At 41.6% G+C, this 26,514-nt stretch overlaps 1 protein-coding gene across 3 annotated transcripts in view; it reads left to right on the top strand.

Moving 5' to 3' along the window:
• Positions 1-24,617, top strand: part of stard13a (StAR related lipid transfer domain containing 13a) — an 86,905-nt gene extending 62,288 nt beyond the window's left edge. For all 3 annotated transcript variants that reach the window (XM_072658289.1, XM_072658288.1, XM_072658290.1), the window contains 13 exons: positions 3,756-3,827; positions 7,178-7,259; positions 11,856-11,919; positions 13,783-15,080; positions 15,359-15,529; positions 16,652-16,811; positions 17,202-17,400; positions 17,490-17,703; positions 19,348-19,462; positions 19,644-19,892; positions 21,109-21,326; positions 22,011-22,187; positions 22,909-24,617. In XM_072658289.1, the coding sequence (XP_072514390.1) occupies positions 3,756-3,827; positions 7,178-7,259; positions 11,856-11,919; positions 13,783-15,080; positions 15,359-15,529; positions 16,652-16,811; positions 17,202-17,400; positions 17,490-17,703; positions 19,348-19,462; positions 19,644-19,892; positions 21,109-21,326; positions 22,011-22,187; positions 22,909-23,026 (3,137 nt within the window). In that variant the 3' untranslated portion in view covers positions 23,027-24,617. The remainder of the gene's footprint in view (positions 1-3,755; positions 3,828-7,177; positions 7,260-11,855; positions 11,920-13,782; positions 15,081-15,358; positions 15,530-16,651; positions 16,812-17,201; positions 17,401-17,489; positions 17,704-19,347; positions 19,463-19,643; positions 19,893-21,108; positions 21,327-22,010; positions 22,188-22,908) is intronic.
• Positions 24,618-26,514: the final 1,897 nt, after the last annotated feature.

Below are 26,514 nucleotides of genomic sequence, written 5' to 3'. Positions count from 1 at the left end.
TTAATGTGACACCGTGGCACGAAACACATCATGGGAATAACAAGTGAAAATGCATTAGGACATAAAACTAAACTACTGCCTAGAGGGATGATGAGAAGCTCTCTGCCATGTTTACAGAATACAGTGTATTATTGGAGAATTTCTGCTGTAAATTCAGCAGTTTTTCTACAGTGTCCGAGTCAGTCAAGCCCCAAATAAACAAACAAATAAACAGTGGAGGAGGCGGAACGTGCACAGCAGCTACAAAGCAGCTTCCTGTGTGTGAGTTCGAGTCTGGCTGCACCCCGCTGAGTGCTTCCCCTGACAGCCGCGTTTCCACCTTGCGAAAGGCCCCATCACGTCTCTCTCTAATGGCTTCCATATGCGAGTGGAGATTCTACACAGTGGACACGTTTTAACAGATCTGCGCTGTCCCTGTAATTCGTCCACTCCAGAGCAGATGACAGGATACACAGGCGAGAGCTGTAAAGATGCTGTTGGTAAAGGTGCTGTATGTGTAGTGACTAGAACGTGTACAGTGCGCACAGAGGGATGATATTTAACAGATTGTGACTTCAGACTTCAGAAGTTTGGCCTCTGGGATTGTGCATGGCATGTGTATACTCATTAAAAGGAACCATGATGGACCTATGAGGCTATTGTAGCTAAGAAGTAATGGGAGCTTAAATCAGCACACAGTTGAGATGGCCATATATATAGAGACCAGCTTATGTATTTTCCCCACATACTGTCATCTATATTTTTTGTCAAAGGTGGTTTATGCTGGTCTGGTGCTGGTTTAGCTGGTCACCTAGCATAGACATGCTGGTTTCAAAATACGTCATCTGCTTTGCTATGCTAAAATCTCAGAAATGATAACTTTGTCAACTTTTGATGTAAATTAGGATTTTAAAAATGAAATCAATGTGTTGTTGCAACTTTACATGAACTAAAGACCAAGTGTACCTGCAACGCAACTGTTGTGAATGTGACCATGAGACTACATGATGCAATTGTGCGGGTGCTAAATTTGCTCGTCCTGTAGTCATTTTATTGCTGTGCGAATGTAAGTTTTATCACTGAGGATCTCTTAGAGTTTTTGAAAATCTCTCCTTCCACACGACAATGCAACAATGACCCAAAACACTCAAGTGAGCATGCCAGTCCACTAACACCACACAAAGCTTGATGTCACATTTCTAAAGATGCAAGGATAACAGCCAAAACAGACCTAAATATAGCGTGAAACTGAAGCACCCTTTCTCACTGTGTGTTGTTTAAACAGTTTAAACCTCATGTGTACCCAGAAAAAAAGGATAAAATCAAAAATATCTACTATAGAGTTGTTGTGTTTTTCCTACGTTGCTGTAATGGCACCACTGTCTCTAAATCACCTGCATGCTTCTGATCTAAGTTTTTGTAGTTTTTCCAGATGTGAGTGCAAGACCATGCGACAACCATGCACAATGTATTTGTCATTATAATGTCATTGTAGTCAGAAAGCTGTGTTAAACTTACTGTTCTCAAAAGTTCTCAAAAATCTCCACCTTGGACAGATGCCATGTTCCTGAGAATGTGTATTATTTAATCAAGGATTACTTCAGTATGAATTAGCAGCATGTCTTATTTTTCGGTGTCAGTGTTGTTTATTGGTATTAGCAAAGCATTAACCACTTAAAAGGCCAGTGGCCCACCAGCAAGCCGAAAGTGTTCTTACACACTTCCATTACTAAAGAATTGCCCCACCAGTTCACACAGAAGTCCCTGTAGTTCCTGAATAATACGCATTAGTGTGTAATAAGCTTTTGGAGTGTTAAGAGTTAAGGTCTGATTGGGTCAGGGGCCAGAAGTGAGTGCAGGACATTCTGTCAGTGTAGTGCAACGATAAACACAGTCATTAGTCGGCACCAACCATGCACAATGTGATGTAATGTCAGCATTATCAGAAAGCTGTGTTAAACAGTTCTCAAAAGTTGTCAAAAATCTCCACAATGGACAGTGTTTTTAATATTAAACTAAATTTTCATATTTTAAATGCCATCTTCCTGAGAATGGGAGATCAATTAAAAATATGTACCATTGCAATTGTATTTTGGTCAAACAATATCTATATTTCTAATCACTATTGCAATCATAGATCACCTGTGAATAAATGATGATCGCACAGCATCATACTACATCACACACCTGTGGGAATTTCTTTCTTTTTTTTTTTTTTTTATAAAAAGTAGTGGTAATACTGTATAGCGTCAGTGCCCAGCCCACTGATGAGTATTTACACCACGGTGTTAGCAATGCAGCTTTCTGAGTATGAATAGACCAAACGGCCAGACGCAAGCCGGCTGTGTTGAGTTTCAGTCCATGACGAAGTGGAACCACCTTTCCAGCCGTCAGAGTCAGAGATTTAGCTCTCGGCGCCATGAAAGCAAGACACGTTCTCCTAAAAGTTCGTAGATCCACCAAGAATGTTTAGTGAGCTTGGTCAAACGGCGCAGGTGAATCTGCTGTGTTGTTCGAGTCATTTATTTGTATTTTTTTGCTGATGGACTGGTGCGCTGGGCCTTTTTTTTAATGACAGTGTGCTTATTTAAACATTGTGTTTCAGCGCTCCAGCTGGTTCTGAGCACTTTCATAAAGGCCGCATTTTTTTATTTCTTTAATATTATTTTTCTATAAAATATTCAATATTTTTGTATTTATATTTTATAACACTGTAAGCAACGTTTTCTGGTATTTTTCTGATGTCAAGCTCTAAAACTGAAGTGAGAGAGAAAAACGGAGAGACAGTGAGAGAGACACAGAGGGGGACTGATTTCATTGCAGTGTTTTAACAAAACTGGGAGCTGAATGATCAGGCAGGTCAGTCAGACTTTGTTTTAATATATTATAAAAAGGCTGCGTTCATATTACTGGGCTTAAATCTGATCAGACCAAAATCTGATTTGGTTGCCTCAGTGTACCACAGATCTGATTTGTTTGAGTCACTTTCATATGTGGTCCTTGATCAAATGCTTATCCGATTCATGGGCACGCAACATGAATGTGAACGATCAAATCGGATTTCATGTGTCTTTTTGCCTGTACGCTGTCGTCATCAGGCAAAGTGCATAAACGCATCAGTGAGCATGTGTGCTGTTTCAGGGGCAGGTTTGTTCACATTACAGCTCACTTACATTTCTGAATGTGATCCGTTAATTAAGCAAAGAATTGCAGTTGATTAATGAGGCTTATGAAGTAAACACAGCCAGTGATTTAACCTCAGTATTAATTAGCAGCACGTCTTAGCTGAATGTGTGGCTGTGTTCTTTTACGGTGTCAGTATTGTTATCAGGATCAGCAAAGCGTTAACCACTTAAAAGGCCAGTGGCCTGTCAGCAAGCTGTTCTTAAACACTTGTATTGCCAAAAGAATAGTCCCTGTAGTTACTGAATAATACACCTTAGTGTGTAATAAGCATTTTGAGGTACTCTGATTGGATCAGGGGGCATCTGTGGCAATTTTTCAGAAAAATTTTCATAAAACTGGGCTTTTGGGTTGTCTTTTTGAACTTGGGTGATTGTTTTTTATGAATCTGGTGCATCTGGTTTACCACCCATCAGTCCTTCAAATTTCACGTCTTGTCTTCTGTGTGTTCAGTGGAATGTGTGTGAATTTAGCTATGCAGTCAGATGAGGGGGCATGTGAGTCTGTGTGTGTGTATGTGTGTGTGAGAGAGAAAAAAAGGATAAAGAAATAAAGAACTAATAACATTTTTTTTTTTTTTTGCTGTTTTTCAGAAATTGAAGCAAAGGAGGCATGTGATTGGCTGAGGGCAGCAGGATTCCCACAGTATGCCCAACTCTATGAGGGTATGTGTGACATATACACACACAGGAACATACACATGACTAAGCTTCCAAATGAACTGTCTTTGGACCAGTATTTGATATCATTGAATATCGCAGTTATTTATTTAGGTACTGACATTATGCAAATGATCACTCTATTAATCTGTCACATGATTTGTCTTTATATAGTTCATTTATTTTAATCGATTGACAGTTCAAAAAATATTTACAGCAGAAAAGACTGCATTTATATAGAGGCAGTACAAACAGAACATCATCTAATTAACTGCATATTGCCATTGTCTCACAAAAGCCTTGTATCTCGAAGAGAATTTCAGTAAGGGTAAGGGTAAGTAAGGGTATTTCAGTCCAAATCTTTTGGAGCATTTCTGTGTGTCCATTCATTATAAGAAAAGTGGATACAATCAAGAACAAAAGTTTTTACATAAAGTTTCAGTCTGTTTTACATATAGTTTGTGTTTGTTGATTTTTGGCAATTGGTTGATTGGATGCACCCTCTCGCCACTACAGACTAGACTAAGCTTAGCTGAGATAGTACTAATATCTCCTTAGCTAAAAATCTAGTTTCTGCCCCGAAGCTTTTAAAACTGTTAATATCCAAATGTTCTCTGCATTAATTTTGTTGCTAAACAAAATATTTCCAAATTACTGCCATACTTGTATATTATATTTATATTATATATGTATTTTATATACTTTATATTAATAAGTAATATGTAAAGATAGCCCAGTTAGTCATTTACTGTCACAAAAAATTATAACTGTGAGCTGTATAGGTACAAGATCCAGAAATTGGATAGTCTCCGGTATTCAAACATGATATTTTTTAATGTAAGAACAGTAAAATCAGAGTGGTAGAATTGAGCTGAAGCTGGCTTTTTATTCCACCTTGTACAGCAGCAGATTTATTGAACTTACATTACAGAATGTGACTGGTGCACCATTTAATGTGGAATGAAACCTTGACAATTTGAATGAAAAGTTGAAAAGTGAAGCCAACTTCAGCCTTTTAGTGGGATGCAGAGAACAGTTAACTGGCCTGAAACTGTTAAGACATTTATTAAAAGGTAAAAATACTTGAATATAAATACTACTATTGTATTTCATATTTCATATTTGTTACAAGTTCATGGCACCTATTTCAGCCCCGCTGTATGGTTTACACTCTGTAACGCTCACCTGTGGAAACTGAATTTCACTCATGATTATATATATTATATACAGTTTATCACATTCCTATCATTTTAGATTATTCTTCATTAAACACACATTGGCGAAACTGTTATTAGCGTGTAGAGAAGTGGAAAAAGGAAGCAGGTCAGACAGATACAAATAAGTCATCTACTTTCAGACTGTGATGTACAGTATGCTCTCTTTATCTGGCTCATACCATCGCGCTGGAGATATCCTCCCTGATCCATCATCCAGTAGGAACGGCCTGGCGGCTGCATTGACACAGCTGTGTGCTCTCAGTTTATAGTCGGGAGGGTTTTTTTCCGCTCTTCGGTCCATTCGAGGGCCACGCAGAGCTATTTCCAGCCTAGAGTTTCTGTCTAAGGGGAGCAGGGGGTCATGGGAAAAAGGCTCTGCTATCGCTAGCTGGAAAACTCAGGCCTTTCCCTCAGTCTTCCCTCAGAAGAGTCAGAATGTCTCTCTCTCACCCTCTCTCTCCCTGCATCCTCCTCTCCTACTCCTCTCTATAACCCATATGACAGCTTGCGTCAATCTTACACTTAATGCCAAGTATACTGGGATTGCATAGCTAAGCTCTCATGAGAAAACAATGGGAAACAAAGAGCTATTTAGACATTCTGAGTCATCAGATCAGTATGATCATATATAAGGGCACTGTTTTTCTGACTGGAACCAGATTGAGTTAGTTACTGGACAGAATCATGCTGTAAATCATAGGAGGGAGAATCACAGGCCCCACAAATATATAATACAATATTTTTATACATTTTATTCAGACATAATTCTGCATATTTTAAAAATATACTGTGATTTAGTAGATTTATTACTATCAGATATAATATCAGATATCAGATGAAACAGAAATGTACTCCAAACAATAAACTCCAAGCATGCATTAAAAACATCTTCCTTTATTACATGTTACAATTACATATTTAGAAAAGAAAAAGAAAGCAATTTACAATGGTTGTGATTATAACCATGTAACTGAACCCCATTTTCTCACGTTCTGGACAACTGTGTAATGCACTATTCCAGCCAACTACTCCTTTAAATACCAAGGCTGATAAAGGGGCTCACTGGGAAGAAGATGTCTTAGCACATCTTGTGGGCTAAGCATCTTGTGGGCTAAGGCAACTGTGATTTTTGTTTTCCTGTGAGTTCAAAACACTCAAAATGTATGTGGGCAGCTGTTAGCTGATGTAATAGTGTTCTCCAGGCGTCCAGTGACATTGCAGTAGCAGCGGTTTGAAAAGATGCGGGTGGCTGGCTGTGCGTGACTTGCAGGAAGAAATGTGCCTATTGTCTGGCGGGGAGTTCTGGCTGGAGGGAGTGAGAACTGGTGATGACCAAAAAATGAACTCAAGCTAAAAATTAGGTGAAATAGACAAAAAGAATGAACTGAACAGCATGACTTGTGCCGTGTGTATTTTTAGTGTTTAAAATGATCGCTTTATTTTTCGTAGTTTGTCTCATACCTTAGTGACAATTGGCATTCTCCTTTTTCTTAGTAGGGCTTATGTAGGAAAACTAGGCGTAAAAGTAAATGAAGTAACATTCCAGCAAACGTTTATTATTTTTTACATTTGTTTAGCTTAATTCTTTTCTTTATATCTGCTCTGCAATGTCCTGCTGTTTGTAATACATGTGACAAAGATTTTTCTTTTTAAATCTCTGTCTCTCTGACCTGTAAGTACACACAACATTTTAGGAACCCACTTTCACTTCACTCCAGAAATATCTCACATGCATGAAATAACAGGCAGTCATAGAATAGTTAATAAAATAGTCTGTGGTGTCACTGAACGTACTGCACGAACATAATGTAGCACTGTAGCCTTGCTCCTGTGTTTCTTGACATTGCATGACTTTCTGTATTTATGTATAAATACAAACACAAATATGGACAACATGGAAGGTTTAAGAGGGTTGCTACAGCTGTTGTAGCAATGTGAAATCCTTACTACATTTACTTGTTAGCTACATTAGCCTCATGACTACAGTGAAAAACCAAAGAAGCAAACTGACAGACACCAAACATATCTATCTATATCTATGTTGAAATATTGTGATTAATTTTTAATTATTTCTAAGTTCTAAGATCTAAGTTCTCTTGAAAAACAGCCTGGTCATGTACGTGATTTCTATTTCTGCAGATTCCCAGTTTCCTATTGACATATCTGCTGTCAAAAAGGATCATGACTTCCTTGACGGAGATCTGGTGGAGCCCCTGTGCCGGTAAGAGAGCAGTTATTTGTCTTCATTAGAATTTTAAGAAGAGATTAAAAAATATATATATGTATGTATATATATATTCTTCTGGACACTCCCCAGACCAATTCACGCTCACTAGCACACTTGATTTAACATAAGGAAATATTGATTAGTCAAACTCGATGCTGAAGTCATAAAACTGGATCAAACAAACCCAGTAAAACAAATGACACAATTTCTTTTATTTATTAAAGGAAAAATGTTCAACATTAAATATTTAGTAAAAAGTATGTGAATCGTTGCTTTAATTAACTGCTGTTACCCCCTGCAATGTTTCTAGTATGTGGTGACCAATCCTTCACAATGGGTTGAAAAAAAAATTGGTTCATTCCTTCTTCCTTCCTCCCTGCTCCTTGCGTTGATTGATTTTCATGTATTAGACGCTCTTTCTAGATCCTTTCACAGCATTTGTATCGAGTTAATGTCTGGACTTACATTTCTTTTTCAGTAGATTTCTATTTTCATACCTACATGCAGGATTAAGGTCGTTGTCTTGCTGCATAACCTGCTTACGGTTAAGTTTCCGTTCACAGACAGGTACCCTGAATTTTTCCTGTGGATTTTTCTAGTACAAGATTAATAAAATGAATAGGCCCATTAAAAATGACAAGCTGTCCTTGAGTGGAGGCAGCAAAGCTGCTCCAAATCATCACACATCCACCACCACATGTGACACGTGGAATATGCCAAAATGCCAAACAAAACACCTTTCATTTAAACCAAAAAGTTCTGTGTTGGATTCATCTGTTCACAGAACATTATTCCGATAGACTTCAGGCCTTTCCATCTGAGGTTTTCTCAAGACCACATGGAAAATCCAGAATTAATCCAGAGTAGTGTTCTGTTTAGGATTCATCTGTCCACAGAACATTATTCCAATTGACGTATGACTTTTCCATGTGGTCTTGAGCAAATGTCAAATGGAGCAGTGTACTTTTTGGAGAGTAGTGGCTTCCTCCTTGCTGTCATGTCTTGTTCAGTGTTTGCCTGGTTATAGACTTATGAACATTGACATTACTCAATGCAGAAGAGGCCTATAGGTCCTGTAGGGAGTTTTTGGACTTCCCATATTCCCATATTAGATGGTTTGTAATGATTCTTGATGGACAGTCACTTCTTATGAGTGTGACAGTAGAATGATGAAGACTGAACGTTTTAGCAATATAATTTTGTAACTTTTTCCAGCATTTCAGTAACTTTCTGATGTCCTCTGGAATCTCCTTTATTTAAGCCATGGCATGGCAGTTCTATAAACCTGTGTAGTAAAGACTAGACTTTGAGGGAAGACCCAAGTTTATGCTCTTTAAACGTGACAGGGCCTGCTTTAAATGGGACCCCTTAAAATGAACTTGCACTCCTAGAGGTTATATACCTTTTCCATCCAGTGTATTTAATGGTAATTTTGCTTAACACATGAATGTAAAAACTGCAAATACCAGATGTGTACCAGTGTAGCACATGAATTTTAATTTTCAAACTATTGCACATTACCAGCTACAGGAAGTTGTACCTGAAAACTACAACTACAAAACTACTTCTACAGATACATGCTTGAAATCATTCAGAACCTTTAGAGTTCCCACTTAAGCCTTATTTACAGTTTTATTTTGTTAGAAATATTGAAAGAGAGATAATGGGGTGGAAGAGAAAGGTGTCAGAAATGGGTCTCTCCTGTCTCCTGCAAGTGTACATTATAGAGAGTGGCCGGGAAAGTGTGTGTCAGGCCTGTAGTGGCGCTGGGCGAGTGGCGACCCCACCTCTGGAGCTGTCTGACCCGTGTCCTCCATAAAGTGTGTCTCTGTCTCCGCCGCTTTGATCCCTAATGTTTCCCCTCTGGAGCCCACTCTGATGTCCCTCTCACAGGCCGGAGGGAGCCTTGGGGGGCCAGGGGCTGGCGTTAGACACTAACAGATGGCTCTGGCTATGCGTGTGTGTGTTTCATGAAGGAGCAGCAGCCCTGAGTGTTTTTAGCAGGTTCAGTCCCTTCTTCAACAGCATTAATGACAGCGTTAGTGACATCTGAAATCTGTCACAGAATACACACCTCTCTAGAACCAGTCTGCAGTCTTTAAAATGAGAACGTGACCATGTGTTCATCCCAGCGTAAACACTCATTTTCTTCATAATTGTGGCAGTCTGGACCCCTGATGTTTAATAAGGCCGAAGTGCCGTCATCAAGCCGCATGGCCAGGTACACAAAATTACTTATGAAGTCTGTGCCGTCTGTGCTTAGATGTATGGAGAGTTCATTAAAGCGCACTGATTAAACCGGTACATGTCACGAGCTGGGGATGTTTGAGGGATGAGGTGTTGAAGGTGCCGGGTCTGGACGTTATGCAGCTTTTATAGAAAGGGGTCTGCAGCCTTTAATAGGGGCTCTGTGTGTTTGTGTTTATAATATGTAGTCTTTTAAAAAGCGCTTGTCAAAAACAGGGTTACACATATTAAACATGCTGAATGTGGTCAAAAAGCTGAATAAAGTTTTTTATATAATTTGTGCCTAATTAAATTAAAATTAAAAATGTTAACCATGTCAATCAGAGTGGTTTGGTGTGCCACACTACCTTCTATAGAAACATACTGAACCCGTTTACACCTGGTCACTTCATGAGACTAGCTTGTGGATTGTATCCTGATCAGATTTCAACCATACGAGTCTTGTAGAGACGGCTGTGTTTACGCTGCTAAAGCATGTGTAAAGCATCTGGCTTAAATGCGTCTTGGGTGTGTTTACACTTGCATTTTTATGTGGCTCTGTCTTATTCAGATATAATCCTGATGCTTATTAGTATATCATATATATATATATATGAAAGGTAAAAGTAAAAGTATTTGTCACTGTACTATGTGTATGTGCCCTCTGCATTTGAAGACACACACACACTACTGAACTAGGGGCAGTGAGCACACACACACACAGAGTGGTGGGGAGCCAACTCCAGCGCCCAGGGAGCAGAGAGAGTGAAGGACCTTGCTCAAGGGCCCAACAGTGACAGCTTGCCGAGCCCGGGTATCAAACCCACAACAGCCCGAAACTCTAACCGCTGAGCCACCACTGCTCAAATATATAAATAAATGATACTTACTCATAACTACATACAATAACTCAAAGGATTTCTGTTTGTGGGTTCACTAGTGGTTTTGGAAAGTAAATATAATGGTTATATCTGTGTTTTAGGCAAATTCTGTCTGAAGTGCAGCTTTTACACTTCTAATAAATATCTCTTTTGTACTCACAAGTAGAAGAGCTGATGCTTTTTATTATGATTTTTATTAGGGCTGCACAGTATATTATTTCTGCATTGGCATCGCAATGTGGGTATGCGCAGTAGTCGCATCGCAGTGAATGCAGTGTCATCTAAGGCAAATTGAATTCAATTTGCAATTTCTTTTGCTGCTTGATGCAAAATGAACATTTGCACAATTGTCATTTTCCCTGGCATACACTATTTGTACATTCTTTCATTCCTCTAAAACCAATTCTATAAAAAAGGCGTTATCCTACTTTCCTTGGAGTAACTGTCTTTGCTGTTCAGGGGAAGGCTTTCTGCTATACTCATCTAGGCCATTCCTGGCATTAGGCATGATGCCCGTTTCATGGTTCATGTTTATCTGCTCCAGAAAGTCCTATTCTATTGGCAGTAATTCTCTACAGGGACTAGACAAGCTGTGTGTGTGTCTGTGTGTGTGTGCATTTCCACGTCTGTGTCAGCAATGGGTGCAGCTTAAAGTAGCTGAATGCATTTATTAGAAGGGGTGTCCACAAACATTTGCTGGGGGCAGAATATTTATGTCCAATGTCATTTATTTTACTTAAATTTGGATACTATGAGTGCATTATTATTATCCCCTCCTGTTGGATCATTGACTCCTGTAGAAATGTGGTGAAAATATCTGAATTCTTTAAATATCGCAATAAATATATATGCTGCGGGAAACTATTGCAATGTCCGTTTTTTCCAGTTTTGCAGCCCTAATTTCTGTATGAAAACATGCTACTGTTTATATTTTCCAGTTGTTTTATTTCTTAATTGAAAAATGGGAAAAATGTTATTAGTGAAACCTCAAATCTGCACCAAAAAGAATGCAAATTCATTTGAATAGTGTAGCATAGTGAAAGTAAGAACTCGTCTGGGCGTCTGGGTGTGTTAAGGGGTGGACGGTGCTGCTCCTGGGGTGAAGATCAGTCAGTTTAGAATTGTTAAAGGCTGCTTAAGGGTGACTTCAAAGGAAAGCAAGCGAAGGCTCCAGCAGCCCCTCCCCACTCTCTGAGCACACGCTCCGCAGTGGTCACTCTCTCCTGTCTGTCTGACCTCTTTTGAAAGAGCGCGAGAGTCCTTGCTGACTTGCCCACCCTCACCCGCCCATTCAGCCAGTCACGTCCCTACTAGGAGTTTTTCTATACCTGTAAGTGGGAGGGGCTAAGTGACTTTGAGTGTCTCGATCTGCTCCTGCCTCTCTCTGTTTCCCTCATTCTGCCTCTCTTCTACTCTGTTGAGGAATGCTTCAGTGAATGACTTGTGGGCTCTTAACTCAACCGGCGTCTCTTCTCCTTTCCAGGCGGCTCAACACTCTAAACAGGTGTGCCCCCATGAAACTGGACGTGGGCTTCCCCAAGAAGAGAGTGAGTTACTGGTTTATTTTTGCCATAAAAAGGCACTTTTTAACTGTCGTTCTCAGTCTGTAGTTTGTAATGGTGTTGTTGATTTGTACCTGTAATGGTTGTACTGTTGTATTATAATAAAGGCTAATGTATTGTTTTTGCTGTTCTCCAAATTGGCCAGTCGATACAGCTCGAAATCAGTTCAGTGGCAGGGATTGAAGGTCTCGTGTCACTTTTTACAGCCCTGTGTACTCTCTGAGAAAGAACTGTACCTTTCAAAGTACAAACGCTGTCATTGGAGCAGTGCCCTCAAGCTTACATCTACAGTACCTTGCGTTGGGGAACATAACTGTACCATATTCCACTGTAGTTATATTTGTAATTGCATTTAGTCCATACTGTCTATAGGCTTTTTTATCATTATTTGTATCATTTAAAAAGGTGTAAATATCACTGCTGTCCAGTGAAATACTGTAAATCTGTATCTCTATGGTTTGAGCCAAGTAGCTGCTCTGTATACTGTGTAAATACGTCTAGATGAATAGACCAAGAGAAATGCTCTAAACTACTCTGAATAAACTCTTATTTCTCCTGTAAAGTCACCATGTTTGAGATACATGTTTTTCATTGGACAGCAACAATATGCAGCTGTCCCCTATGAAAGTAAATGTAGTGTAGTTTGTAGTTTGTACCTCGAGGACCATGTTGTACCTTTGAAGAATTGTTTTTATACCTTGTCCATTATCCCTTTTCAAGGATATTTCAGTTTTGTTCACTTTTCCTTGCTACAGTGAATCATTGTCAAAGAATCACGTGTGGTATCTTCATGCTGTTCTCCATATGCTGCTGACCTGGGCTTCTGCTTAGTAGTGGGAGGGGGGGGGGGGAGGGGGGATGAGAGTATTCCTGAGGCATTGCTTTCCTGGTTGAAGATATCCCCCTTGTTTTTTTCTCTTGTTTATTTGTGACTGTTTGAGATTCCAACATTCCATTGTTGCCTTTTTAGACGTGTCAGCTAATCTGCCTTTAGGGTGATGCGCATTTCTCAAATGCTATTTTATTTTTTTCATATTCTTCAGTATCTTTGTACATTTTTAGATATTTTGAAGGAATGTTTCTTCAGGATGGCTTGTTTGATGATACCTGTCACAGCTGTTTCCTCTGCTGTGAGATGCCCATGAGTTTGAGTTTAGTCAGCTTTCACGTTTATTAGAACCATCTGTTGCATTGCTGCAGACTGTTCAAACATATGGGCCGTAATAGGTGCAGTCTCATCAGGCAAATGTGGACATGACATTGTATAGGTAGAATTCTCATTGTAGAACTCATTGTAAGTCTAATACGGCTGAAGGATGAAAGGCATGTGTCAGAGGAGACTTGTGTTAAGCCCTTACACTCCTAGTGCCGGGGCATAGCTGGTGCCAGGAGGAGGTACGAACGGCTGGGTTAATTGGGAGTACCAAATTGGGAGAACACAATGTTCTCTGTATGGGTGTGTTACCTTATTTTCGATTAGAAAGTCAACAAAACCATGGGTTGAGTGAGAAATTTCTTATTTAACTGGCCATTTGCTGAAATCTGAGGTCTCATCTCTCACTACTAACTTGGTATAGTAACCTAAACATTAGTCTTTAACATGAATTATCGTTAGACACACTAAAATAAATGTTATAAATACAAATACAGTAACACATATAAGTTTTATCTAAGTTGTATCATATAATCTTTATCTTACCTTAGAGTTATGATGATTAAACCAAGTAACATTAGAGAAGCCCCTTTAAATCTTAGTATCTGTTGCTTGTTATTGAATTCTTTACTTCATACCATTAGTTCTATAAGAGTTTAAGGGGTTAATAGACATCTCTCTCATATCTCTTACAGAGTGAGGACTCAGATGAGGACGACCTGCTGGCCATCAGCAGCAGATGGACGTTTGAGCGGAGCAGCCGCCGCTGGTCTCGTCTGCAGGACATTGACCTCTTTCTTGGGGGAGCAGATGGGCGGAGCCCCTCACAAGGTCCTGGCCTGCGGACAACAGTGAGCAGCGAGAGCGTCCTGACCGACCTGAGCGAGCCGGAAATCTGCTCCCTGCACAGCGAGGACTCTCTATCCATCATGCTTGACTCCGCCTCCCTCGCCCCGCTAAGTGTGCCCCGGGACCTGCCACACTACAACTCACTTCCTGCAAAAAGTGGGCGGCGCGGGCGCACGCGCGCCAAGGACTTCTTGCGGAGGATGGAGACTCTGGGGCGCTCATGGGCACCTTCAGCGGGCCGCCCGGAGCGCCGTTCATTGGCCATTAGTGGACCAGTACTGCAGAGTCAGCCTGAAGCACTCAAAACACTGCGCTGCGTACCAATAGTTAACGGAGAACCATTAAGTGTTGCAAAGTCGCCCCCAGCTGACAATTGCTCAACCATGCTTGCTAATAGTGATGAGCCTACCCAGTTAGAGAACAGCGGCATTACTGGGCCTGACCTGAAGGAGCGTGTATCCAAACCCCATAGTGCCAGCAAGCGGGCAGGGGTGTACCTGGAAGATCTTGATGTGCTTTCCGGTGTTCCCCAAAGGAGGAGGCCTGTAGAGCAGAGTCGCAGGCATGAGTTCTGCTCCTACGATGACCTGGTGGTGCACATTCCTAAGGACCACAAGCCAGGCACCTTCCCTAAGGCACTGTCCATTGAGAGCCTGGCCCCAGCTAGTGGGAACACTGGAAACTGGAGGGTCCAAGAGCCAGAACGACTTCGGCAGCCACGGGTTGTGAAAGCTGCGGGTCAGAGAGAACAGAGGCCTGTGACACGCTGCTGCCCACGAGGCAGCCGGATCAGCGTGTATGACAATGTGCCGGGTTCACACCTGTATGCCAGCACTGGAGACTTGATGGACCTGGAGAAAGAGGATCTCTTTCCGCATTTGGATGATATCCTGCAGCACGTGAACGGCCTGCAGCAGATCGTGGATCATTGGTCCAAGAATGTTTTGCCTGAGGGCGAAGGCGAGGGTGATGGGGGGATGACAGATGCTCAGTCATCAAGTCAGATCACATTGGATTTCGAAGGGACCTCAGTGACCACACCCAGCGACGGAGACAGGGACGGCGTATCTCTAAATGAAACTGACACTTCCAGCACCAGAGAGAGGCGGGATTCAGGGGTGGGGGCATCACTAACACGACCCTGGTAAGAGCTTGCCCAGTAATACCCCTCCTTTTCCTTTGCCAGCTGATGGACTGAATAGTTTGAGAACAGATAACCATTGCCTAGCAGTGTAACAATACACAAGAATCAGAACTTGATACAATACAGTGATGTTTACTGTAAAAAACACATTATGGGTATCGACATTAATGGTACGTCACTAATTTCAAACTTCGAAAAATGCATCAAAATTGAAAATGCATTGTTTAATAAGTCAGATCTGGATGCAGTATGGTTCATTGTTTGTTTTTTCACCTCAGTCTCAGGTGGCCCAGCTTCAGAATGTCCAATCGCCTCAGCCAGTCAGGAGCATTCTTACAAATCTCCAGCCAGTCAGCAGGCCAGCTCAGCTTGTTGCAGAAATTCTCATTGCTGCGTCTCACGGCCATCATGGAAAAATACTCCATATCCAACAAACACGGCTGGACCTGGTGAGTGACATTTAAAGGCCACAGTAGTTATGTTTCCATCCAAAGTTTTTATTGTAAGTCTGCAAAATCTTTGTTGATATAAGGTATGGAAACTGATATTGTCTAATATTTCAACAACACATTTTTCTGTTCAATTAGTTGGTTAGCAGGGAAGCAGAAGGTACTCAGGTTGCTACAAACAGCTTTTTAACTGATAATCCATAACCCTTAAAAGGCAGTGTGAAGGAAAAAGGCTTCTGGACAGCAAATAATTGCTTGCAGTTTGCACCAAAAGTTGATGAAATACATAGCTAATGTGCATATCTAATGTGTATGAAAATACAGCTAATGTGCAAAAACCAAAAGCGAAGAATAAACCTTCTGAGCTTTCAGTGGAAGTCAGTGTAAAAAGATTTAAAACAAACTCATGTTAATATGTCATCATACCAGGGCAGATCCATTCAATATATTCAAGTATTTTCATATTTAATGCAGGCATTTGAAGTGATTATACTTAAAAGCTCTCTGTCTAACAAAAGCAGATGGTTTTCGTGCACAGTACACCCAGAAGACCTCCTATTTTAGCAGGGGAAGTTAAAGTGCTTGAGTGGGAGGCTGTCAGTGGTCTGCTTGAGCAGGTGTGTTTTGGGTGAGAGCACTGGTGTGTTGAAGGGTGAACACTCCTCTTATCTAACCAGAGTGCCCTATCAGTGTCTAACTTCACAGAAGCTTAGAACAGCTACAGTACATTATCTGTGTACTGAGGAAAGGAAGAGAGTTCGTATTTAGCTCTTTGTTGGGGCCCACACAATGTGCCCAGGATAGTAGACAACATGTGGTCAGACACGATCAGACAAAAAATGCTTAGATTTTTTTTTTTTTTTTTTTGCAAGATAAAATGCAGAATAAGAAGGATGAGGTCAAAGCTGGGTTTAGGACTGTTTGTATTATTTGACTAGATTTGAAGATCTAGAAGTAAGTGAGAGACAGAGACTTGCAGAGGCAAAACTACACTCTTCTTTGTGGATATCTGTGTTCACGTCACAACAATACAAACCCACTGACCACTGCTTTTTAAGTCTGTGGACTTTACTACTGAGATGCACACAACTATCGACTTATTTCTGTATCCTCCTTTCCCAGGTCAGTGCCAAAGTTCATGAAGCGGATGAAGGGACCAGAGTACAGGGATAAGAGTGTGTTTGGAGTGCCTCTGATTGTGCATGTGCAGCGCTATGGCCAGCCTCTGCCCCTCTGCCTGCAGCTAGCGTTGCGCTACCTCCGGAGCCAATGCCTCGACCAGGTCAATCAGCTTTAAGAACAACAATGCTCTATTAGAGCCGTGTAGTTTCAAAGAATGAAATTTGGAGTGTTTAACACTTGATGTGCTCAGCAGCAACAGCCAAGCAAGAGTTCCACCCAGAAACCTTAAGCTGTGAGCCTATAGCAAGCTAGCAACACACCGGAGCTAGGAAACTTCCCTGCTTCTTTAAAATCAGAGAGGGTGTTTTCTAGTCTCTTTGCTTTATCAGCAAAGTTGAGCTTAAGCTTTGATTGTTTAACTGTAGCCCCAGTGGTACTTTTATAAGAAAAAACCTACAGTCATTTTCACTATATGTCACAGTGCCCTTAGAGTGGAGTGTTAAAGTGAAAAATGTTTTTTCATGGGTTGTCCCCCCTTGTCTGATCTCAGGTAGGGCTTTTCCGCAAGTCTGGAGTGAAGTCTCGGATCCTGGCTCTGAGGCAGATGTGCGAGAGCTCACCGGAGAGTGTGGACTATGAGGACCAGTGCGCATACGATGTGGCAGATATGGTGAAGCAGTTCTTTAGAGACCTTCCTGAGCCATTGCTCACCAGCAAGATGGGCGAGACCTTCCTCCATATTTATCAGTGTAAGCCTCTTTACACCACAGGAAACATTCCTCCATCAATCCTCCGTGATCCTCGCCTCACTTTCAGTATCCTCTCTGTCTCTCTGTAGATGTCCCTAAAGAGCAGCGCTTGCAGGCCGTGCAGGCAGCCATCATGCTGATGGCAGACGAGAACCGCGAGGTCCTGCAGACCCTGCTCTGCTTCCTGAGTGATGTCACTTCCTCTGTAGAGGAGAACCAGATGACGCCAATGAACCTGGCTGTGTGCCTCGCTCCTTCTCTTTTCCATCTCAACATTATGAAGAACGACAACCTTTCACCAAGGTAACAGGCATGCACATTACCCATCCTTTTGTCTCTTATCTTTCTCTCTGTCACTCTCACTGTGTATCTATAGTCATAAGCATGTGACAGTGCTCTGTCATTAGAAGCCTGGGGCGCCGACACATTTTGTAGAGGTGCAAAGTGTTTTATGAGTTCATGCTGTGTCTCCAAGCTCCACCATTATCTAGCTATTTATGGGGTGTTGTTTGAATCAGAACAGTCACAGTGGTTTGACAAGGCCAGAAAGGATCGTAGGAGCAGTATAGCGGTTGGTATAGCATAGTGGATAACAACACTGCCCTCCACCTGTGACAGACTGTGGTTCAGTTCTCTGACCGGGCAAGCACACCATGTTTCCAATAACCAAATGCCATAAACCAAATGTAAGTAAATGAACGTGCAATATTATCATTTTATCAGAGAGGACAACATTTCAATCAAAGCTGATCAAGGGCAATGCAAAGTAGTGGGGGGAGGTTGTAAGGTGATCTAACATAGTATTATGCCGCTGCTGCCTGTTTGGTGGCCGTGCTGAAACCTAGATGGACTCGTGCCTGTCTGACACTATTAATATCACCACTATCAACTTTCTGTTGTATCTGCTTTGGTAATTTTTATCATTAATGTTTAAATAGTCTGGCCAGAGGAGGATGGGTCCCCCTTGTGAGTCTTGGTTCCTCCCAAGGTTTCTTCCTCCAGCTCTGAGGGAGTTTTTCCTTGCCACTGTCGCCGTTGGCTTGCTCACGGGGGTCTTTGACCCTTCATGTTATTTCTTCTTTCTTCTCTGTCTCTGTCCTTTATTAAGTGCTAATTATGTAAAGCTGCTTTGTGACGACAACAGTTGTAAAAAGCGCTATACAAATAAATTTGACTTGACTTGACTTGACTATTAGTATTATTATTATAATTATTATTATTATATCCATGTATTGTTATTTTATTACTTCATTAATAAAGGAATTAAATAGACTGGAATGCAATTGCTTTACCAGGAAAATCTCCTGGGCAAGACTCATTACGTGACATTCCCTCACCACTGCAAGTTGCACAGTAAACAGACATCTGCTAAATACACTATATGTCCAAATGTTTGCTGACACAGATGTGCAAATGCACATGAGAAGTATTGCCAAAAGGATAGGACTCTCTGGAGCAGATGAACATGAACCTGTTGGCACAATGCCAAACGCTAGATGTGGGCTAGAAGACCACCCCAGCATTGAGCTATGAAGTTGTGGAATTATGTGCTCCACCCAATATTTTTGGATTGAGTTAGGGACCCTAATCTACACTCTTTTCGCAGTCAGGTCCTCACGACAATGCTTTAGAATGTAGTAGAAAGATTTCCCTGGGCATTAGAGGCAGTTACTCCACAAAAGCAGGATTAACTCTCGTTTAATACCTTTGATTTCAGAAGAAGCAATTAACAAGCAGGTGTCCAGATACTTTTGTCCATATAGGGTATATGATAATAGATCTAAATAATGTAATGGAAGTTTACTGCTCTAGTGCTTACGGAGACTGCTTACATTGCATGCTGGTGCTAGCATGATATATCTAGTTGAACCACACGAGAAAGACACCATATTTATCATTCTATTGCAGCAACATTAAATAAACTTTCCTCCTTCCACAATGCCTCAGGTCCATTCAGAAGAAATACGCCACTGGACGGCCCGACCAAAAGGACCTCAATGAGAATCTTGCTGCCACCCAAGGACTTGCCCATATGATCACAGAGTGCAACCGACTCTTCGAGGTATAAATTGTACCTTAAAGCTTTCTAAAGAACCCCTCTGCTCCTTACTTCTCTCAACATTTGTTGCTCTTAATCAACTACAGTGTTTGTGCGCAGGAAATTCTTCTTCAGGGTTGCAAACAATTTGTCTAGTAGTGCAGTGGAAAGTTGCTCCCTGTCCTCACAGGATGTTCCTCTACAGATTCCTCAGGAGATGGTCACTCAGTCCAGGAACTCTTACATGGAGGCTGAGCTGCTGGCGCCCCCTCTGGATGAGCTGTGCAAACAGTGTCAGCAATATGAAGAGGATGAGGAAGAAGTGGAGGAGGAGGGCTCATATCGCTGCCACCTGCAGGGGCAGATCCAGAGCCTGCTGAAGGAGGCCAGGGACAAGACCAAGTGCTGGGTGGGCCGTCCCAATATCAACAACACGGAGCTGGCATTCAAAAAGGTGCGCACACTTTAAATGTGACTGCCTTGCATTTTTACAATTAGAATTTTTTTTTAAATAATTGAAAAATGTTTGTATATTGACAGGTCCGTGTGTGTGAACAATCATACCTGGCGTATAAATCCTGATTCTGGTTCACAAATGTATATGAATATAATTATATGAAATTAAAATGATGTAATTTATACAAATAAGACCACAGATCATTCCAATCCATTGTAAGGCCATCTTTCTTGAACTGGCTTCACATTTCAGTAGGAGAAAGTGCCTATTTTAGTATGCTCCCTGACGTTTCACGTTAACAATTGGGATTGAGGTCTGGTCATTTTGCTGGTCAGCCAAGGTGTCCAAATGTTCCATTTGTTGCACCAGTCACATTGGACCTATGAACCCCACAGTTGCCATCCTGGAATGTGAGAGTGTCAGCACTGCTTGAAGTGAGGGGGGGAATGTGCCAGTACTCCTCTTATTTACTTATTTACCCCTAAACGAAAGCACATTGGAGCCATGCTTTTGGTTTTATATAGTATGGTGATATTTATTTTTCTGTAGTTTTTTTTAATATAGTATGGCGATATAAAGCACACTAGGGTCACATGGGTTTCCACCATGTTGAGAATGCTGTGGCCAGGGGCTTTTTATGATTTTTTTAAATTATTATTTTCATGCCAAGCTAAGCAATACATACATAGAATAGTCAGTTGTTATTAAAATATCCCCATGGTGATATTTATTTTTCTGTAGTTTTTTTAATATAGTATGGCGATATAAAGCACACTAGGGTCACATGGGTTTCCACCATGTTGAGAATGCTGTGGCCAGGGGCTTTTTATGATTTTTTTTTATTATTATTTTTCATGCCAAGCTAAGCAATACATACATAGAATAGTCAGTTGTTATTAAAATATCCCCTGTTCGACAACATTCAGTCCTCCTGGTGGGTCTGACAGGCTTGGTAGGTCAGTACTTGGAGACAAATAGGGGTCCTGGTTCAGACAAAAGTAAAATGTAGAAGTGCCGAAAGTGTCAGTGTTGTTCTTGTATGTAATGCATAGAGGTAGTTGAAGAGTGGGTGAAAATGGACAGAAACTCAACAGACTGGTGTAAAATCCTTACCTGCATTAAAAGCCTTCTCCCTAATCCAGTCCTTTTGGCTTTGAAATTGAGATGTCAGGCGTAACTCACACATTGATGTGGCTCCTCTGCTCTTTCTCAGGTGGGCGATGGAACTCCACTGCGGCGTTGGCGTGTCTCAGTTGAAGTGGAAGCTCCACCGTGTGTAGTGCTGAACCGCGTGCTGCGTGAGCGCCATCTATGGGACAGCGACCTCCTGCAGGGGAAAGTTCTAGAAACACTGGACAAGCAGACTGAGGTGTACCAGTACGCTCTCAACAGCATGGCTCCTCACCCCAGCCGAGACTTTGTGGTGCTCAGGTACCTATCTACCTATGTCATACACGTCAGTGGGTGTCTTTACACCCCACTGTACAGTTTATCCACATACAGTGCTGGTATTGTTCATCAATTCAATTTGATTGATACAAATTCAATCAATCCTCACTTTAATAGCAAGAAATGTGTTTTATGAAGCATCAGACATATTGAAGAATTGGTGTGGTCCTCTAGTTTGAGCTAAAATGATGTTAAGAGCTTTTCTCTGAGCCAGGTGATGAGATTTGTGCCCACTAATATGTTGCAGATGTTCACATCCAACAAATAGGCCAAAGCATGTGTGTATGAGAGGTGACTAGGCAATGAGACTAAAGGCTGACGCTCCCCCTGAGTGATTCATGTTGCTTGAAGGTTAATGAAATCTGCTCTTGGCAGGTTGACACTTATAACACTTAGCAGCAGTATGTGCTGTTTCCCTCAGAGCTAACCTTGCATATATGGCTGTGTGTCCTCTCGCTTTACTCTCAGTGCTGTAGAGGTCTGGATTAAGTTTAAACTTTTAGTTTTGGTTGAGCGTTACCAATTATGGAGCAGTATAGATTAGGCCTAGCCATGACGTTTGCATAAAGTTTTCTTTTGTTTGCTTCTCTTAGACATATTCCAACACTCTGATCTCAGAATGGTTGTGTGTATTTTATACAGTTTATCAAATATTTCTCCTTTTAGGACGTGGCGGACAGACATGCCAAAGGGAGCGTGTGTGTTGGTGTCCGTTTCCATTGACCATGAGGACAGCACATCTATGGCAGGCGTTCGGGGCGTGGTTCTAGAGTCACAGTACCTACTGGAACAGTGCGGGTCTGGCAAGTCCAGACTCACACACATCTGCCGAGTGGACCTCAAGTAGGTTCTCTTTAATGAAAGTCAATGCAAGCCGTATTTTACCACATCCCTTCCATGTGTTTATTTGTTGCAAAGGAGGGGGGGGGCACTCTCACAGTGAATTTTATTGAAGTTTGTCTCTCATTAGATGAACCAACAAAACACTAGTGTCTGGACACTAGTTTAGCATTAGCAGATAACAGTCAGCTCACCACACGGTTGTCTCAAATCATGTCCATTGGTTAAGTAATCTCAGATGGACTTGTGTATGCGTTTCTTGACAATGTATGACGTACTGTTCCTAGGAGACATGCACATGTGGGACATGTATGGGTAGCCCAATTGGCAACCTGAAGGTTTTATCCACGGGTTCCATGTTGGCACCACATATGGACGCCCACCAGGGTCAGTGATGGGACCAGGGGTTAAACATGGATCCCATCTGGATTGCACATGGGGTCTAGGTGGGACACATGTTAAATTAAAGTGGGCTGTAAGGATGGGGGCCATTTGGAAAGCCCAGGTGGGTCCCAGTGACAACATATATATATATAAATCCACTCAAAGCACATACCCATGTGGAACCCGCCTTGCTCACATTCCCATGGGTATGTTGGCGGGGTAATCTGTAAAAAATAGACTAAAGTGCCTCCGAATTATATAGAACTGGATTACGTCCACATGTTTGTCTGGGTCTTTCCTGCATTTTTCTGAGTGTTGTTCTTTGTGTGCTGTCTTGCAGGGGAAAGTCTCTGGAGTGGTATAACAAAGCCTTCGGTCAGCTATGTGCTGCTGAGGCGGCTCGCATCCGCAACTCCTTCCAGCCGCTGGATGCAGAGGGGCCTGAGACCAAAATCTAAGCCTGGCTGTGAAGCTGTGTCTGAAGGGTTTGGGTGGACAGGGTTAGAGCCAGGGTTTGGGGCCAGAGCCAGGTACATAGTCCAAAGGGTCTGGGCGGACCAAGGTCAGGACGAAAGTGACGATGAGTTAGGGTTAGGTGGACTGACTTTTGGACAATGTGACGAAACTTTGGATACTGTGACGAAAAAAGTGGCGAGAATAGAAGGTTGAGAAAGTGAACTGGGAAGAGAAATGAAAAAGAACGATGGGACATTTTTGCAGCTTCAACCAGACTCTCGAAATGCTGACAAACAAATTACCCCCGACCCGGATGATCGGGCGCTTGGCTTGTTGTATTTCTGGGTAGTCCAAACTCCACTGCCAGCTTGAGAGTGTCCCTGACTGGTGGATTGTTCTTTTTGTGAGCAGAGTGGAGGTATAGGTATAGGGAAAGAAGGCCAGGGAAAGTGATGAGAGAGGCTCTGCAGCAGTCATTCAGCTTTGCATATAGAAGCAGTCCGTGTGAAATGGCCTGCTGGTCTAGTCTAGTTTTCACAGCTGTGCTTTGAGCCTGCCTGCGCAGACAGTACTGTACTTACTCCTGCAGATAGCGCTGAAACATGCAATACTGCATTAAACATTACATGATGTCTTTGACGCGCACTACGTACAGCAATAGCTTCACAAAGACGTTACATTAGTTAGCCCCACTGTTACAGATTAAAAGTGTTTGATTTCTGCATTTAGGCCCCACTTGCTGTTGCACTTCTTACTGAGGCGATACTTGGGTATTAGTCCTTGTTAAATTCGTTCTGGATTTGGTTATGCATTTTGCATAAATAACCAACCACAAGCCATTTCCTTTATTGTGTCATTTGTGGTTCATGCCATTCAGGAGAGACACTAAAATCCTGTAATACTGACTGGGAGGAAACTGGTTGGACTAGCACACGACCACATAAGTGAAGCTATACTTTCAGTGCAGATGTGCAGTACATCAAATAAAGTGTTAGATAATGGACAGACATCAAATAAAGCGATATAAAGTCATATTATTATTATTATTATTATTATTATTATTAATATTATTGTTGTTGTTATTGTTGTTGTTGTAGTGGTCATGTCATTGTCATGCTATACAATGTCTAGGACATTAATCCATTCCACTGCTTCTGAGAAGCATGTCTGTATTCATTTTTACACAAAACACTGTATATCTAGAACGGACTGTGTCACTGTAAATATCTGCATGTGTATGTGTATATGTGTATATATACATATTTTACAGTATATTTTGTACATAAGTGATGCCAATAGGCAGATTGACCTGCTTTCTCTGCTCATAGCTTTGTTTTTTTCGTGTCATATTAATATGTTGAAAACAATGCAATACCCAAAAAATGCAAGCTGGTCTTTCCATGCTTCTCCTTTGTTGCGTGAGTGTATGTATGTGTGTGTGAGTGAGTGAGAGAGAGAGAGAGTGAGAGAGTTTGACGGGAGCTCTGTGAAGACGGGTGATATGGCTCCAAAAAAGTAGTTTCGAAGCTGTAGAGCGGATGACAGGGTGTCTCAACATCGTGATCAGTACGATTAAAACCTCATTGGAATACACTACTGTGGGGGTGAGTTTTTTTTCTTGTGAAAGTGTGTGTGTGTGTGTGTGTATATATATATATATATATATATATATATATATATATATTCCCACCCTCTTTGTTTATGAATGTGTTATTAATGTATTTAACATGACAGTCTTGATGTCTAGCTCTCCTAATTAATTCACTTACTGGCCACTTTAGTAGGAAACCTTATCTTGTAGTTTGACCTTGCTGGTGTACAGTTAGAACTGTAGATATTTGTGTAATTCAAATAAGATGTAAACTAGATTTAGATATATTTATATATACATAAACATGATATATTTATTGTATATCTATATTTAAGCTAATAAAAAAAAACAGTGTATTAGCCATCTTTTGTCCCTTAATCAAAGGTGGATCACTCTCAGCAGTAACACCAAGACACCTGTTTACACCTGGTCACTTCATGTGACTAGTGTCTGGATTGGGTGCTGGTAAGACTTTAGCCGCATGCGTTTACACTCGGTTGTCAAATGTCTTGATTGTCTCCATTTGTTCAGACCGAAATCCGATTGCAGTGTGGGACTAAATATGCAAGCAGCAGTTATTTCTGGAGTTTTAGTTGTACTGAGAGAGGTTTTGGTTGTTGAATGCGGGTGTGGATGTGTTTACACTGCTATAGCATGTAGTTCAGATGCATCTCAGACCACCTCCTGGAGTGGTTTGAATGATGGGGTTTGTACTTGGTTAAAATGGGTCTTGGGTGTGTTTTATGGCAGTTTTATGTGACTCGGACTAATAATATACTCAAGACGCATGAAGTGAACAGGTGTAAACAGACTCTGAGAGCATTTTTACACCTTTTTTTTTATTTTTTTATTCATTTTCACCTATGGTGTGATTCGTTTGGGCAAGTGTGCCCAAATACAGTAATCACACTCTGATTCGGACCAAAACAACTGCACCATGACCCTTGACAAGACGTGATCTCTGTCTGGTCCCAAACAAACTCTGAAGCCATTCGTTTGTGGTGAAACACCCCCCCCCCCCTCTCTCTCTCACCAGATAGATCTGAGCTAAAAGTGGAAAAAATGTTGCAGCATGGTTTTTTATAATGCATTTTGGTGCCAAACCAAGGGACAACGCTCCACTTTTACACACTTTTTAACTGATTGGACCAGAATAAACCTAGTACAGGTGTGGGAGGCCAAAGGTAGATAAGGAGCAGCAGTGGCTCAGTGGATTGAGCACTGGATTCCTGGACACAGGGTTGTACATTCAGTACCCACGTCTGCTAACCTGCCACTGTTGGGCCCTTGAGCAAGTGACTCTCTGCTTCATAGCATAGCTGACCATGTGCTCTGACCCTGGCTTTCTAAAGCTGGGATATGAGAAGAAATTCCTTGTACTGTATGCTGTTTCTCATTGTACTGTATAATGACATTAATGTATTTACATTGTCTTTCAACCAATAAAAAATAAGTTGGGAGTTATCAGTAATCACATCATTGGATGAAGTATTTTATTACCATAAGTCATATGAAAACAAGTAGTATCTGCACAACAGCAAATATAACAGAAAGAAGGTTGCTGACAAAGCCTGTGACTGTACACCCACTCCTATTGTGCACCTATAAGACCGGTTGGCCTGGGCAGGGCTCCGAGTGGTGCAGTGGACTAGGGCGCTGGTTTAAATCCCAAGTCATGCTGCTTGCCATCAGCATTTGGCCTTGCTCTCTCAGGGGTGGACTGAAGGCACCTTCTCTGCACAGGAGTCCATTAGTTAATGTGTCTGAGCTGGGCGGCCACACTGCTGGGTGTCTTGCAATGCTGCATCAGCAAAAGAGGCAGTGACTTCACATGTGTTGGAGGAGACATGCGCAAGTGTTCACTCTCCTAGTGAAGGGGGCATTGCTAGTGATAATAGG

This window comes from Salminus brasiliensis, chromosome 16 (assembly GCF_030463535.1).
Source record: "Salminus brasiliensis chromosome 16, fSalBra1.hap2, whole genome shotgun sequence".
Lineage (NCBI taxonomy): Eukaryota > Metazoa > Chordata > Actinopteri > Characiformes > Bryconidae > Salminus > Salminus brasiliensis.
Note: the sequence above shows the minus strand (reverse complement) of the source record. Positions and strands in the feature narration are given on the sequence as shown.